The sequence below is a fragment of the Ptychodera flava genome, chromosome 8 (genome assembly GCF_041260155.1).
Source record: "Ptychodera flava strain L36383 chromosome 8, AS_Pfla_20210202, whole genome shotgun sequence".
NCBI lineage: Eukaryota > Metazoa > Hemichordata > Enteropneusta > Ptychoderidae > Ptychodera > Ptychodera flava.
The window spans coordinates 26,857,079-26,874,137 of NC_091935.1; the positions used below are offsets into that span (position 1 = coordinate 26,857,079).

A 17,059-nucleotide genomic window follows, 5' to 3' on the forward strand; every position below is an offset into this window, starting at 1 on the left:
GCCGATAGGCCTACATACATACATACATACATACATACATACATACATACATACATACATACATACATACATACATACATACATACATACATACATACATATATGGTGACTTTTTCCGATTTGACCTTACATGGTGACTCTCTGTCACAGCCGTGCGTATCACAGTAATCTTTCAGTAATGATATCTTGATTTTTATACTGATTATGAATAACTTCATCTTGAAAAGGATATTTCAGACTGATTCCAGTGGACATAGGCCTACCCTTTTGCGATGCCAACTAAAACACCTACGAGCCTTGGGGTACTATCTATCCCAAACGGTAACCCTAAAGACTCCCTAAGTCATTTGTGATTAACGCGAAACGCTTTCTGCGTCTATTTTTACCAATGCGAAAATATATAGGGCTTAACGTGCAACAATCGCTTCTTTGATAGGATACCGTTCACAAGTAGACGGATTCTAATATGATTTTCCATCACTTGAATTCGCTCAGGTTATTCCTTTTGTTTGTCTGGCAGGTGATGACTACGGACTACGACACCGATCGATGCAGAGTATTTGGTGGCGGTCACCTTTCATCCTTCGACAGAACGTAAGTTTAATCGAACTGAAATCAACCATAAAACAGAGGTATCCATATTCAGTACCACACCATGCATATATTCCATAGCCAGGACGGAAACAAGAAACGCAAACGCCAAAATAGCCATTGGTTCTTTTTCACGTCATCCTATTGAAACTTCACGTCATTGCGTAATTTAATTATATTAAGGTAGTATTCGCCTCGAAAGTGAAAGACTTATACTTTTGCTAAAACTTTCCTAAAGGAATCTTTCAACCATTCACTTTCAAAATCAAGAAAAAAAGTAGGTCATCGTGCAAATTTTGGTACTAGAGAAACAGATAACTCAAGATTTATTGATATTTGAAATTCAAAATGGCCGAGATACCTGTGTTAACTCAATAATGAAAAATAAATTTTAGAATTTAGAAAATCTAGATCAATGACAAGTTTTCTTACGCCAAGAGCTTTAAAATGAACCCCAACAAGTGGTGTATCAGAAAAGAATTGTGAAAGTTTGAGAGTCCAAATAGCTGTCCCCGAGGCACGTTCTACCTTAATATACATGTTCCACCATGAACACCTTATCACTATGTTACTCTATACTTTTGCTTTATTTCTTCGTTGTTCCCTAGAGAGAACACTCTTAGCGTTGGGGATGATCTTCTGTTGCATCAGAGCAATACTGGAGACTTTGAGGTGATAATAAATCTTATTATCTTTTACTGTCACAGTAACAAATTAACGCGATACTAAGAGTTGACCCCCCCCCAAAAAAAAAAATAAAAATAAAAATAAAAAAATAAAAACAAAACAAAATTCTACTCACAATTCGAATCGATAAAGAAGCTTCAATAGAGTAAAATCCCGCAAGGGTGTATGAAAGATCATCTTTGAAAGCAGAAGTATTTACAAAGTGAGGAAGCTGCTATCCTGATGGCACACTATACACAGGGACTGCTACCAGGTGGTCGCTGACAACGTGGGGATGGATGGCTGCTTTGTAAATAGTCTCTAACGGGTATGGTATACTCTTGTTGGAATACCTGAAAGTGATCAAATGACCGCAGTGAAGATGTAACTTCTCTAATAGGGTGACCCCGTGAGACAGTTTGACCTGATGAACTGTGTGTGTCTGCGTGCATGTATGTAAGGGTGTATGGATACATACATACATACATACATACATACATACATACATACATACATACATACATACATATACAAACAATATATTAACAATATATATAAACAATATATATATATATATATATATATACGAAAATGGATTGCTTGTCAATGCAGGCAAAGTATATTGCTCAATGCATTTCTGCAGGGCGGTAATACTGAGAATCTAGGAACTTGTAGTCACTCTACAGGCTGTTTCATGCGCTGAGCAATCATCAGGAGTGAGGATATGGCGGGAATGGGACTGTTTATATTGTGTTGCAGGTGGGTATGCATATTCAAATAAGCGGATGCGGCAGGTCAGTTATTAATGAGGAGGAATTTGCTGCGGTGTCTGCATTTATAGATGAATTCTGATCGTTTGTTGAGGGTTGATTTGCTGTCTGAATAAATTATATGGAGTTTTTCTGTTATGCAAAGGTTGCAGCGTTTGGTTTTATTTGAATAGGGGGAGCTCTGTCGATAATTGCTCATTTGATATCGTAGTTTCTGTTGTTGTCTTTGAGTTTCCATATGAATTTTGAGAGTTCTGTGCTATTTCTGTGCTTGGGTGTTTTGAATGTATACTTGTGATACGTGTATCTTTGTTTGAAGGTTGAGTCCGTGAGTCCAATGTAGTATTTCTGATCGTTGCTTGTGGTGACAGTGGCTTTGTATATTACTGAAGAGGTGAGGCAGTTTCCTGAAAGTGGACAATCGTCTTTTTTGCGGCAGTTGCACAACTTCTCTTGTTCCCTGTCTTTATGTAGTATTTGGTTGTTGTGGGCTTTGATTATGCTACCCATATTTCTGGAGCAGCTGTAGCTTACTTTCACGTTGTTTTTGTTGAAGAGCTTGTGTAGACGGTGGCCTTCTGGAAAGTGGGTCTTAATCAAGTTCAGGAATGTTCTGCCGATGTTCAGGCCTAGGTAAGAAATATTAGCAAAGCGTACGGTCCATATCGTCAGGATGGAATTCTAGATAGCTAAGCTACGAAGTCCCACCTATGAGATGTAAAACACAGATAGTTGATGACAAAAGCTAGGTTGTCAAGACGCAATTTTGACGATTTTTCCCGTCATACATGGCATTTCAACATGGCGGCCTAGGATAACGTCGATGCGAAGGCAGCAGTCGTGGTAAGTTTTTACCGTTATTTTTAGTTTTGAAGTGAGAAATCGTGAAAAAATGTATCGCCTTCCGGGTCAAATATCATGGAAAATGCCCTCGTGAAGTATTTTTGTCGAACGTTTGGTATTTTTAGATAAGATAGATGTTAATTGCGGACTGCTGTGGGTCTGCTAAGCAGATCTGTGCGATATCCATAGAAAACCACGTGCGTATCAGTACAAGTATGGTACACGGTATGGTGCAGTGCAGTGCAATTTAAGATCTCAACTCGTTGACTTGGTCGTATACAACATGCGACTTCTACCATCTGATCTTTGAGATTACCGTATGTGCAGGGTCTAGCTTATTAAATGGTTCTCATGCATAGTTTGCTCTATTTCCTATTAGTATTTGCAAAATCGCACAGATCTGCTGGTCGACCCACAGCAGTCCGCAATTAACATCTATCTTATCTAAAAATACCAAACGTTCGACAAAAATACTTCACGAGGGCATTTTCCATGATATTTGACCCGGAAGGCGATACATTTTTTCACGATTTCTCACTTCAAAACATAAAAATAACGGTAAAAACTTACCACGACTGCTGCCTTCGCATCGACGTTATCCTAGGCCGCCATGTTGAAACGCCATGTATGACGGGAAAAATCGTCAAAATTGCGTCTTGACAACCTAGCTTTTGTCATCAACTATCTGTGTTTTACATCTCATAGGTGGGACTTCGTAGCTTAGCTATCTAGAATTCCATCCTGACGATATGGACCGTACGCTTTGCTAATATTTCTTACCTAGGCCTGATGTTGGTTTTCACTGCCTTGTTGAACGGGGGGTTGTACCAAATGATTCGTCTGCTTCGTTGTCTTTTGTTTTCTTTGCTTGGTGACGGGGGCTCGTACTTCATTTTGTATGTGTGTCCACTTTGTTTCGGCGCCAGAAATAGCACAGAACTCTCAAAATTCATATGGAAACTCAAAGACAACAACAGAAACTACGATATCAAATGGTCAAATATCGACTGCCTGGTGTATCCCTGTAGGTGCGAGGCCGTACCTGGCCATGTTGGTATTCGTCTTGCGTTTGTAGTGTCAAAGTCCGTGAAAATGGTGACGAGATCTCAGTTGATATGTGTGATGGTGAATGGTCGAGGACAGCGCCATCTGTTGGCCAACTCAGTGAAGGGCAACTTCGTCAAAATGTCAGAGTTACCAAAGACGAAACCGGGAAACTATTTAAGGTACCGTAAATATGATGATATTGGTATCAGAATAAAACAATCTTTGATTTGATTTGATAGATATGTTTGTGTAACATATTTTGATTGAGTCTAAGTAAGATATGGTGATGGTTTGCCTACAGGTCTACATGTCGTCTGGTAGAATTGTGCGCGTGGAAACACATTATTGGGGGATGAACGTATTTGTTCAATCAACAAGTGACGATGACGAAAATTCATTCGGACTCTGTGGAATGACAGCCTTGAACATCGCCACCTCGGTGCCGAGTAGTGTGCAGGCCGACTCTGACAAGTGAGTTAATCTTGTCAAACGGAAACAAATACCAAAACAGCACTTTTGTCATAAAATTTCTTTACCTGTATTATGTACATGTGTGTTTATCTCGTATTTACATCTCTGTACCTCTGTATTGTATTTACTGTATCGAAATGCTGTACGTTCGTTTTAGTTCAACCTGCAGTATCGTATTAGACTCTTTACCTGGTTCAACTTAAACAAAATCTTCAACTTCGATTACAGTCGTGCAAAACGTAAAACATTCACTTTGCAAAACTTTAGAGCAATGTACAAACAATATGGAACAGGTATTACGAAAATGGTCTATGCTGGCACGAGCGGGAAAGACAGAATTGATACTGATCATCATAAAATGCCATGTATTTCAGCTACTGCGCATGTATTGTATCGGAGGCTGGAGACGAATTTGACTCTGAAGGGTGTGGCTTTAACACCGATGTGTTTCAACCAATCTCCGAGTACGATTTACACAGGGAGATTGACATTACAAATTCTCTTTCGACATTCTTGCCTCGGCAACAGAGATCGCTGACAAGGTGAGAATTTTCAATTATTTTTACTATGATTTTATCATGAAGATTTCTGCTAATGCTCCCATACACGAATCATACCACAAATTGTGATTCCATTTGCAGGAGAAAACAGCGGAGTGTTTTTATGCCTCCGGAAATAGAGTGGCCGACAGCCAATGGAGTCACGCAAGAGGAAGCTGACAGATCGTGTAGATGGGCGATTCAAAACTCGTCATTGGCTGATTTCTGTGGTGACGTGGAAGGAGTTGATTTGTTCATTGGAGTGGACGGATGTGTCTATGATATTGGGGTGAGAACAAAATGAGCGACATGCATTCTTTGTGTGTTCTTATGTACTTTAGAATGACTTTTTTTCCTTTTCGCTGGTAACCCGGCCTAATAGAACTAATATTACAGACCTTCTTGGCTCTGTTTTACAGATGACTGACGGTTTCGAAATGGTAAATAACGCTGTTCTGATGATGGAAGACTTGTGTGAAGAAATGGTTCTTAAAAATTTGTCTTACTACGTACAAAGTGAGAATTATTTGGCATTGTTTTATTATATATATATATATATATATATATATATATATATATATATATATATATATATATATAACGTACAAAGTGAGAATTATTTGGCATTGTTTTATATATATATATATATATATATATATATATATATATATATATATATATATATATATATATATATATATATATATATATATATATATATATATATATTTCAATTGTACGTGTATCGCGCCCAAAAGGCATTTTCAATGGTAAGGTGTGACGTTCACCAAGTTCGCAAGAAGCTGAAGCTTTTCATTATATTCTATGACCAATATCAAACCATTACTCACTTAAACTTTAAAATATGAAGTGGCATATCTCTTTTTCTCACCGTCAGTCACTTCAACTGACGATATCATGGCTGTGCCGCCGTCACTGATCAGACATCGATGTCGTTTTGACTGTTCCGGACGAGGTTACTGTGCAGACGGAGTGTGCCAGTGTAATGAAGGTAAGCTGTTGATACAAACTCAGAAACGTTTCTCAAATTGGTTTCACTTCTAAACAAGCCAGTCCCTCCTTTCTTCTGTCAGAATTGTGATACTGTTGTCAATTCTAAACTGTGTGAGCTTCATTGGTACGTTCATCGTTTATCGAAGATATTCACACAGCACCAAGAAATTTGTACTAAAGAAATGTCGCCCAGAAAATACATGACTTCCATTATAGACTGCTGCATAGAAAACGAAAGGCACGTTCGTTGCAATGCTGTATCACAAGCAAGATATTTAAATCGTACGCTTTAGAATATATTATATTACCATGCCCTGTCCATCGCGTTTTGATTGGTCGAGCTGAACCACGTGACTGCCCACAAATACACAGTAATGGTTTGTTTTCATGCCCGTGAATATGAATAATATCGTAAACACGGTAACTTTACAGCTAAAACGAAAATTGTGATTTGTACAAAATTCATAATCAACCACAAAATAAAATGGAGCATTTGTGGGCCAAGTTAAAACGTTTTTTTCAAAAAAAATCTCCGGATTTGCAAAATATTTACAGCGCGCGCACTACTCTCTGTCAGGTTGTGGGGCCCCGCTGTCGTTCGCACGGGAAATTTTCGTAAATTTTGACGGTTTTTCGGTGTTCGTTGATAATATAATGGAAATAACAGACTCCGCGCTGACCATTAACGTTTATTTGTGGGCGCGGGCGAGAGGAAAGCCAAATTAACGGGCTCGGCAAGCCTCGCCCATTAATTTTTGGCTTTCCTCTCGCCCTTGCCCACAAATAAACGTTAATGGTCAGAGCGTCGCCCGTTATTTCTATATTAATTTGTGTACAGGTAAAATGTTTACCATCTGTTTAGTGTACATAACGCACTTAAAGTCTTGGTGACAATTGTCTCTCATTCGCTTGTAGGCTACGGCGATGTTGATTGCAGTGATTTGTCAAAGCCTCCTATCATATGGTCCATAAATGGAGCATATGAACGCTACGCTTGTAACGGTGCTGAAGAAGATTGTCGCAGTGTTTCGATAATTGGAAATAATTTTCTAAATTCGCCGTTCTTGACCTGTCATTTTAGCCAAGAACTTGAAGTAAGTGTAAATCAAAGGCACAATTATTGTGAAAGAGAACAAATACGACCTTCAATACTGTGGATTACAACAAAACCTTCAACACCATCCTTTCGTTCTCGGGGCACTTATCCATAGCGGTATGATACACTGTTTACATGGAAGGTTCATTTGCATAATTTGCTTGACAGTTGTGTTGCCCCTTGGAAACAACTGTAATATTATCGCAATGTCAGATAAAAATACCCGGTCTTTTGGCACATGTTTTTATTTACAATGTCTGAATAATACCGGTAAATAAACTGTGCATAAATTGAACACATTCATAGAAAAGGATGTTTGATTCTGTGTCTACACCAGTCCGATATACATTGATATTCAAGGATTGCTGAGTTCACAAAGTCCACGGCTCTCAGGAGCGCGTTATTTCGTCAAATACAACCTTCTCATCACAATCCCTTCTAAGGTATTACAAGCCTCAAAACTGAAAGAAAAACTTTTTCTCTAACTTTCCTTTAGGAAACTTTCAACAATACTCTTACCAAATCAAGGCTAAAACCAGATGTCACCATGCAAAGTTTGCTACGAGAAAAACAAACAACCCGTCATTTACTCGTCTTTAAAATTCAAATTCAAAATTGCCACCATTTCTGTGTCACAATTTTCAACTTTCAGAAAACAGTGCAAACTTTTCTGACTCAAAGATCTTCAAAAATTGGCCCGACAAGCGTCAAGCCAGAAAAGCGTTTTGAAAAATTTTGAGAGGTGTGAATGTCTGTGCCAGAGGCGCCGATTTGACAGTGAAGATATGCTAACTGAATTAAATCTTGATACCGATGCTGTTCTTAGAATAAATTTGCAAATGACTGAAAGGACAAAGCCGTGAATTCCGACTCTCCCGCTGATCAGTCGTCAGGTATTTTTCTTCAAAGACATAACGAAGAAGTCCTTTATACGACGTTCGTAATAGTGCCTACATGTTGAGAACAATAATTCCGTCAAAATTCATTTCTCCATTTCATACGGTTTCCTTTATAGCCTGCCACGCATACGACAGCCGTTGCAGCCGACGAACAGACACTGACGGTAACAGCGGCTACTTTCATAAGTTTCTGGGAAGTCATTTGTCAGTTACCCGCCAATCTAGTCACCGACCATAACAGTAGAGAGATTGCTGCTTCGCTATCAACCCTTGAAATTCATGTTAGCAACATCGCCGGAGTGGGCCTTAGCAACGGGCTGCTGTTTACAGAATTTGACTCAGAGTGCATCGATTGTGACGAGACTGCAGTTTGTACACCAAAGGTAAAACGCTAAGACCATAGCACGCTTTGGTTTGCGTCACACTGGAAGTTCATTTTCAAATGACCTTGACTAAGTATTCGAAACTCCTAATTTTTAATAGAAAAACGAAGAGAAGAATGATGCATTGTTGTTAAAGCCCCTATAGCTGTAACTCTTGAAATTTGTTGACCTGAAAAAGGCTTTCCATTTTCTCTGGTTGTCTTTAAATTCTACAAATTTAAAGGTTATAGTCTTTTACCACTGAAAAATTGGACAAGTGAATTTAAATTTTACCATTATTTTGATTTCCCGCCATTTTGAAAAACTGGTAATATTACATAGAAAACAAAGCATATGATGTCCCAGTGGAAAACATTCAGGCACTATGCATTATATTGGACTATTCTGTTGTTTCTGTGAAGATTCCAATGCATATATGCACGACGTACAGTGTTTAATTTGCTTTATTTGCACGAGGGCGCCATTTTACGTTTTGGCAAACGTTTATTATTTATCTTGCTCAAAATTGCATATGCAGTCCCAGTGGACAGTTTATTATATTTGTATAAACACCCCTCAATGAGTACATCCCACGAACTTGTTTTAGTTTGGAAGTAAAATCACAAAAATAATGCTTAAAGATACAGCTATTTGGCCTTAAAGTAAAATATAATTTTGCAATAACCTACTGAACGCTTTTAATGAGATCAGAGTTACAAAGACCTCATTCGGGAAGGATATCCTTTTGTTGTGAACTTAATGCGTGAATTGTTTGCTCCAATTATCAATCATACAACTTGCACTGACTAATTTGTCATAGATCAGCATGTATTCAATAATTTATTATAACTAAGTAATGAAAAGAGGAAACAAAATATCAATGCGACACTCGAATTCAACGGAAATATGACATAGAAAATTGCTCAAAATACGCCATTTAATCGTCTACTTAAGGTTGTTTTTTATCAAATAATGTTTGTCTGCAATTATACTGCAATTGCAACAAATTATGATAATAAATTCGATATTTTATATCAGCGCTATGAAATCCAGTGTGTCATAGACAGATAAATATGATTGTTGTTGAAATGTACGATGTAACTCTTGTGTTTCACTTACATCGATATCCTAAAGGACACGTTCTGCATCATAGGGGGACTATGTTACGCGGACGGCGATTATCATCCAAACGACGACACATTGCAGTGTCTTGTTACGCTCTCCCAATTCGACTGGAGCGGCATGGCGACTACAGTTGGTATGTTTACATTTAGCTATATGGACAACGTGAACTTTACAAACATAACTGATGTCTTGTCTTGTAGGTATGTATGTATGTATGTATGTATGTATGTATGTATGTATGTATGTATGTATGTTTGTATGTGTGTATGTGTGTATGTGTGTGTATGTATGTATGAGAGAGAGAGAGAGAGAATGAGAGAGAGAGAGAGAGAAAGAGTTAAATATAGAGTATATTTCGCTGATTTTCAAAATGTAATAAAATAAACCAATCACGATTTTATTATTTTTTAACCATATCAAAACAGACTTTGCATTCAGTGTTTGGATGTTGGCAATTTTGATCACCTCGGCCATAGTCTTGGCAGGTGTTGGAGTTATTCTCCTTCTCTACTGGCGATATCGGAAAAGACAGAAGAATCAAAAGGTATAGCAGTTTACTTCTTCTGACCTTGCACAAATGAATATTAAACAAGTTATTGCCCTATATGTTTCCAATATTCAGGTAACATGTGCTGCAATATTTACTCTACTCGCTGTTTTCACTGTTTGAGGGCGCTGATGGGGGAGATAAGCATCTTTACTGAAGCTTACCAGGCTACCCTCGTTAAACAAGGTTTAATAAAATAATAAAATAAAATTAATAAATCTTTTCGAGTTCTTTTTCTCCATAAAGATCAGAAAATGTGAACAAAAAGACCTCTATACATTAGCCGTTATGTATTTTCTGAACACAATTCAGCAACTCATTTTTGACTATTTTATCCTTCTTTTCACTGTTTGATTTCGTAAAAATCTTCACCCTTTGAACCCGGCTCGGACATAAATGTCCGGTGACGTCATAGAGTACCAGGAGGTCAGGGTGCAAAGGGTTAAGACATTATAAAATTGATCAATAGATCTAAGGGAAAGGGTGGTTATAGAAAGAGGGCATGTCATTTGTTTTACGTCCCATGATCTGACATATTTTTTTTGTGTTTGCAGAGCTTACAAACGCTTTGCTTTTTAGTATTTTTTGGTTCCGGGATGAATAAAATTATGGCAAAAGCAAAATGCTTATGTAAACATTTTTCAAATTGTTGTTGTCAATTTAGCCACTCCTTTATTAATTAAGATCTATAATCGTATATCCTTACTTTATCTGAATTTGTCACCCCTGTACTCCACACAACACGACGTATTCCTTCCTTCATAAATTTTACCCATCGTCTCTGGATTTTTACACTTCATATTTTTACTTCAGGTTGAACCATCGACTGCAGGTGCCGACTCGGGCCGAACGGAAACGTCTCACAAATAACCCGATCATCTATCTCTCTGGTTTCTTTAAAATGGACATACATCTTACTGAATTAATCGGAAACACCACTGGAACTAACATTTAGATGGAGCTCGCGCACATTTCACAACGGATAGCCAAGGGAATCTAACAGACAACAATGATGATTGCATAGGTGAACTTTCTTTGACCTTTTTGTCACCGGCTTACTAAAAAGTGATGTTGCATCAAATAAAGATATTGTGCCTGATATTTTGTTGTAAATACTTATTTAGGTGAATAGTAATTTACGATCTCTCATTGCTCATTATACCGTTGTGTTGTTATAAACCCCAATCTGGTCACCATTTGTTCAAACAACTATGGGAGAGCAATCTCAGGTTGAACAATGTATATAAAAGACAAACATTAACAATACTGGACATATTTAGAAGTCAAAGATAAGGGAATCTGTGTCAGGATTGGAGCAGAGCGGGGTTAAGGTTTTGGTCGTGGTTTATAGGGGTAGGTTGAATGAGTGAGTTTCAACAGTGAATAAAACGTGTTTCTTGATCCATTCTTCTGAATGTGCGTCAAGGATAGCGTTTATTTTGGCCCAATTCACACGTTATATCAGTCTACAGTCTACAACGTCCACTGGACACCATTCTGTTTTATTCGGTTGTTTTTATTGTGCTTCTCTGGGAAGCGTTAATAATGCTTGTTCGCGGCTTCCCGATTTGTTTTAAAAACATGATTTTACAATGACACCATTTGTGCGCTTTGGAATTTAATTTTGAAATATATAGTTTGTTAAAATCTAACAGTAGAGTATTAAACGTAGAGTTATTGACTTCATTTGAATAAGATCATTTTTGAATGCACTGAGACACTGTAACCGTGTTATGTAATGTGATTACATTATTAAGTCATTCTTTCATTTGTGATTGGTGAAATTTGACGTGTGTTTTGTAGTTTTGTTATTTCTAAATATTCGTTACCCGTGCATATGTTAACGAGTTTATCTGTGATTCAAAATATGTATGTTTCAGTTTCTGACTAGACGATTGCGCCAGCATAACTTCGTCCATGTAGGTTTCGTTTTTTGTTCTATAATAGTGTAGATTTTTGTCATGATTTGATGTGAAATGTTGTGATATTTTGATTTGATTTGATTTGGTTTGATATTATATAAACTGTGTACCTCTAGTTTTTTATATTATATTAAATTATGACATTCCCTTCGAAACCTTTTATAGAAATCAAATGAGCATTTTGCAAAATCTCGATTCTTTGTTAAGGCCCATGAGCTGCAACTCTGCGAAATTTGTCCAACCTCAAGGTACCTCCAATTTCCTCAAATATTCATTGCAATCTGAAAATTGAACGAATATGTATATGTATGTCGTAACATTGGAAAGAAGCCGGAACTGACCACGAGTGATGATGTCGAACTTAAATTACTTTATTGAATATGGAACCATGGCTAGACCTCACGGCCCAGCCAACGGTACATCAATCTGTGACTCTGCCTGTGAGTGTTGCTGCTTGAGTCTGTCCTAGTTAGTCTGTACTGAGTGTGTCCTATCTCGGTCACTCCATAAGGGAGTGACCGTGGTCCTGAGTGTCCGAGGTCGTGTCCTAGTTGCGTGAGTCGGTGTCCCTGAGTGAATATCCCGTCTCGGTCACCCCACAAAGGAGTGACCGTAGTGCTGAGTGTCTGAACTAGTCCCTGAGTGAATGTCTGTATTGGCTAGTCAGTCCATTTATACAGCATCTTGGTAAGATGACATACATTACTTGTATTTCTACCGACAATGGAAAAGATACACGAGTACAAATAATTTGCCCGTGTGTGGCATGCTACAATTCTTTTGTTTCAAAGCCACGCCATGGAGTATATTAAAATGATGATAACAGGTTAATAATACAAGTGGTTAAAATACAATAGAACATGGCGGTATTACGCAGAATACTTTATAGACTACGGAAAGGATGAGTTATTGGGTTAATTTTCAAATGTGTAAACGAGTAAGACTATGTTGTCCACCATGTATTTTGTGGCGCCAGTATCGTTAGAGTTCAAATCAAGAGTAATTGCAGCTTGATCAATCGCGTCCAAGGACGCTAATGTATAGTCAGCGTGAAATACTAATTTTCTTTTCGTCAATTTGGAGGATTATGACATATGTATGTATAGTGAAATATGTCACCTTCAAATCAAATCATTCTAGTTCGAAATAATCTGGATTATCAGACAAAAAGAAGACTTTTACGCGACAGAAGCGTCTGTGTTGAAGATATATGCACAGACAGAATTAATTTTCCAGTTGTTTACAGGCTTTGGAATTAGAAGTAAGTCAGTGGAAGAAATTTTGCCCATTTTGGTTTCATCCTTTTTGATAAAAAACAGGAGCGAAAGTAATTACCCCGAATGCTGACCTTTAGTTGGTGCTGGCCTTAACGAAGGCCACTGATGCAAATATAGACCAGTGTTTCACATATATTGCGATAACGTTATAAGGGAAACTTTGCCAGCGTCCGAGTTCAAAAGAGAACAAAGTGGAACTTAGACTTGGTTCAAGTCTGTGATTTGTGAATGTTTGAGTGGGGTGAACACGATGATTTGTGTTCTGTTTTAATGTGAAACGCGTGAGTGGGGTGAACGCAATGAGTGGGATGAACGCTATACAGGGGAGTTTCTCCCGGAATCACAGGTGAATCCGACAGAAATTGGTGACACGAGAATCTGCTGAATCTGGTTCTGTATTTCAGCTTGCATGCGGTAACGCGTACGGTCGGTTCACAGGGGCACATGAATTACCCATTAAAATATGACACAGAATAAAGAATGCTGCTACCAAACCTTATTTTATGTACGAGTCTTTTTTTCCCTTGTTCTCTTCTCTCGCCCTGTGTTTCCTCGTTCGTGCATTGAGTCATGATCATCAGTGTTAAAGGTATACAGTCACCTCTAATCTAAATATGCCCATATATGGTCAAAGGGGCGTTTCTTGGTATTCAAAATGCCCATGCAAGGGCGCTGTTTTTAAAAAGTGGCCACCCACTTAAAATCTGTGATTGGTTAGATTTTCTCTTTCCATGGTAACTGTGGCAAGATTGGTACAGGTGACAGTATACCTTTAATAATGTTGTAGTTGTAGTGCGCCCTCACTTGGTGAACTTTTCGTACAGGAAGTTTGCCTTTCATATATAAATAAACACTAAACCGTCGTGACTCACAACACAAAGCGAGGAAACATTCAAACATAGGGCGAGAGAAGAGAACAAGAAAGAAAAAGGCTCTTACAAAAAAAAGGTTTATTAGCAGTATTCTTTTTCATATTTTAATGGGCTATTTATGTGCCCCCGTGGTCGGTATGATGATGAGCACGGAAATGAGAAACTATGTGTACTGAGAAGCATACAAGAACACTTTGAATGTAATTGGATAAGTGTGCGGGGCTAAACGTAATAAATATGATACCAAGGTTTGAGTTTGGAAGCCCATGATGAAATTTACACTGTAAAGGTCTCAATTAATTGATTGTCGTTCGTGTTTTTCAACTATATTTTCCCCTTGAATGCCATTCCTCTCCGTTTCAAGGCCGCCCACTACGTCCGTCAGCCCGAGATCTTCGCTATTGTGTTTGCCATGTCTAAACCGTTGATGCCTGAGAAAATGTTGAAACGGGTAAGTTAAGGTCAAGTGCTTCTCGGGCACAGTTTTGCGGACTATCAAATTTTCACAAATCTTTTCTGGCATGCTACTTGTGTGGACTTTTGAAGTCAGTGTAGTAAATGCAGTTTTCACCGCATGTCAAAAAATGTAAAATTCGAACAAAAAACATGATAAATAAATGTTATTTTTCTCCATTCAGTTAGACTTAAAGCCCCGAGCATAATTTTGCATTTTACTTACTTAAAATATATAGCATCAAATCGTCGGTGAGATATTTCGGATTTTGTCTTAGAAAATTTCAAGATTTCCATCCTTGGTGATGGTTTTGGTCCATCGAATTTAGGCGCTTAAGCCTACGTGTATATTTGCGGCAGCTAAATTTATGAAAAGAAGTTGTAATCGAATTTGCGTAATTGTCGCCAACGTTTGAGACAAGATTCTGTGGTTACACTTCGGAAACTTTGAAGCATTTTTACAGAAGCTGCATTTGATTTCAATCCAACAAAACGCAAAAAAAGATACAACTGAAGGGGCTTTCTCACTATTTCATACATCTTAAATTTCAAATCTCGGTAATATAATAGGTAATTTGTATCTCCAATCCAAAACTTTGCATAGTGACCCCAGATTTACAGTCCTACTCATAAGGGGACAATTATTTAAAGTTTCTCTGATGAAATTTTGAGTAAAAGTTCAAACACTTTCTGTTTTGAGGCGCGTGTCACCCTCAACTTTTGAAGTTGCCAATATGTTATGCTTACAACAAAATATCTGAGTTAACAAGCAAGTGTGTAAATATACGCACGGAAAGAAATCAAGTGAGAGACAGGAAAGAGGAAGATAATTTTCTTGAATTTCGCATATCTCAGTGACCCTAGTACAAAATATTATATTTTGAAGGGATTTGTACAACACAGTCAAAAGGACATCTTTACTGCAAATGTAATAGTTCATATTCTGTTTTCCAACTCAATAATGTCTTCGGGGCAGTTCGAAATTCCTTGGTCTTTCTCCATCTACTATGCACAGTTTGAAGACCAACCTGATGAAACATTCATGCATATATTTGTAGGGAGCTGGAAATCACTGATGTCTTTGTTGCTTAAGACATAGACCCTCCAAAAGACGGAGGTGTTGCAAAGCCACGTTTCCTGTGTGTTGATCTAACAATATTTTTTCAAAAGTAAACATTCTACGATGGCAATGACAGAGTTACCTTCGAAACCAGCGCGAAGAATTGGAGACGTTCATCTCACGGGGATTCCAATCAGGCTGTACATTACTGTGTATGACTCTTATATGCTTGAGTAACCCGGACTATCTGTCATTCGATACCTGTGTTTGTGCCAATACGATATTTCTCTTTTCTATTCAGCTGCATTTTCACGGCAAGGAATATGGTACCTTACACGACCACTTACCGTCGGCGATCTTACCATCAGATTTTGGCGGGCAGCTGGTAAACTACGACTCGCAAGACTGGTTTGAAGAATTATGCAAAGAGGACAGAAAGTTTGAGGAATACAACCAATACGGCTTCTCTAAGGACTCTGAAACTCTTGGTGGCGTATCACAAGGCGCTGATCCCGTCGGCGGCTTGGCGGGAAGTTTTAGAAAGCTCGAGACGTGAAGTTGTGAGATTCACGTATCATTAACTGTCTGAAAGACACGTCAATTTATCAATTCATTCTCGGATTCGACACTGACGCATGCGCAACTCATAGCTTACTATGCTTCCAAAGAAATATCCGTGGCTGAGTATGTTGCTTGATAGCTTTAGATTTTTAGACATGACAAGTAAATGGTGTGAGAATATAAACCACACCAGTGCACTACCTATTATAACACACCCAAGGGATTTTTGTCATGGCTAAGAAGTCATAAAATGGACACATAACAGACTAGACATTTTCACATCATAAAATTTCAACAAGATTTTTTTCCTTTTTCTCCCAAGCATACGATAGATCTTCAATTCAAGCGCCAACGTTCAGATAAAAGACAAATTACTTAAATTGTTCAAGATTTATCACAACTAATTGGGTGGTAGAGGTTCAGGTACGAGGGGCTCTGACCGGACCATGCATTTTTTTTTTCAATTTTAACGGCAGACATTTTGATTCAAAATCATTGGGATAAATATACTGTACCTGAGCAAAAGCTTTGAATTTATGCTGACGTTGCCAATATAAATCACTTTAACCCGAGTCTATGAAAGCAAAGGGAGCGGAAGATATCAGTAATACGATACAGAAAACGGTATGTCACAGCTACAGAATTCTAATAAAATTAAGTATTATGATTGGTTTAAAAAACCAGTGTTCAATTTGTATAGATACATACCGCTCTGGAGCAGATGAAGAAATTTGGAAAAGGGAAGTTTGGAAGCTCTTTCAACTAGAGCCATGACTATCAATAAAGCAAGTTGGGAAAATATAGTCTTCAGTATAAAGAACACGCAAAGAACAATGGTCGCCTAGCAACTGCGTAAGTGCGTATAGAGAAAGATCAAAAGCCATGAGCTGTAACTATATATAATTTTTTCACTAGTTTTGTTCTGTATGCCAATTTCAGATTCT

General features: G+C 38.0%; 1 protein-coding gene across 1 annotated transcript; it reads left to right on the plus strand.

The window, feature by feature from the left end:
* The first annotated feature begins 418 nt into the window (after window positions 1–418).
* LOC139138053 (von Willebrand factor D and EGF domain-containing protein-like) lies at window positions 419–16,110 on the plus strand. Its single transcript, XM_070706274.1, has 12 exons — window positions 419–594; window positions 1,200–1,263; window positions 3,899–4,096; window positions 4,219–4,388; window positions 4,763–4,930; window positions 5,030–5,216; window positions 5,347–5,443; window positions 5,826–5,939; window positions 6,857–7,035; window positions 8,053–8,319; window positions 14,406–14,492; window positions 15,856–16,110. Exons 1-12 carry the CDS (start codon window positions 467–469, stop codon window positions 16,108–16,110), a joined length of 1,914 nt encoding a protein of 637 aa, XP_070562375.1. The 5' UTR covers window positions 419–466.
* The last annotated feature ends 949 nt before the right edge of the window (window positions 16,111–17,059 follow it).

Coding starts and splice junctions, on each gene's coding strand:
- LOC139138053 (XM_070706274.1), top strand. CDS start 467: ATGATTTTCCATCACTTGAATTCGCTCAGGTTATTCCTTTTGTTTGTC. Junction 5,217..5,346: donor GATGTGTCTATGATATTGGG/GTGAGAACAAAA, acceptor TCTGTTTTACAG/ATGACTGACGGTTTCGAAAT. Junction 5,444..5,825: donor TTTGTCTTACTACGTACAAA/GTGAGAATTATT, acceptor TCTCACCGTCAG/TCACTTCAACTGACGATATC.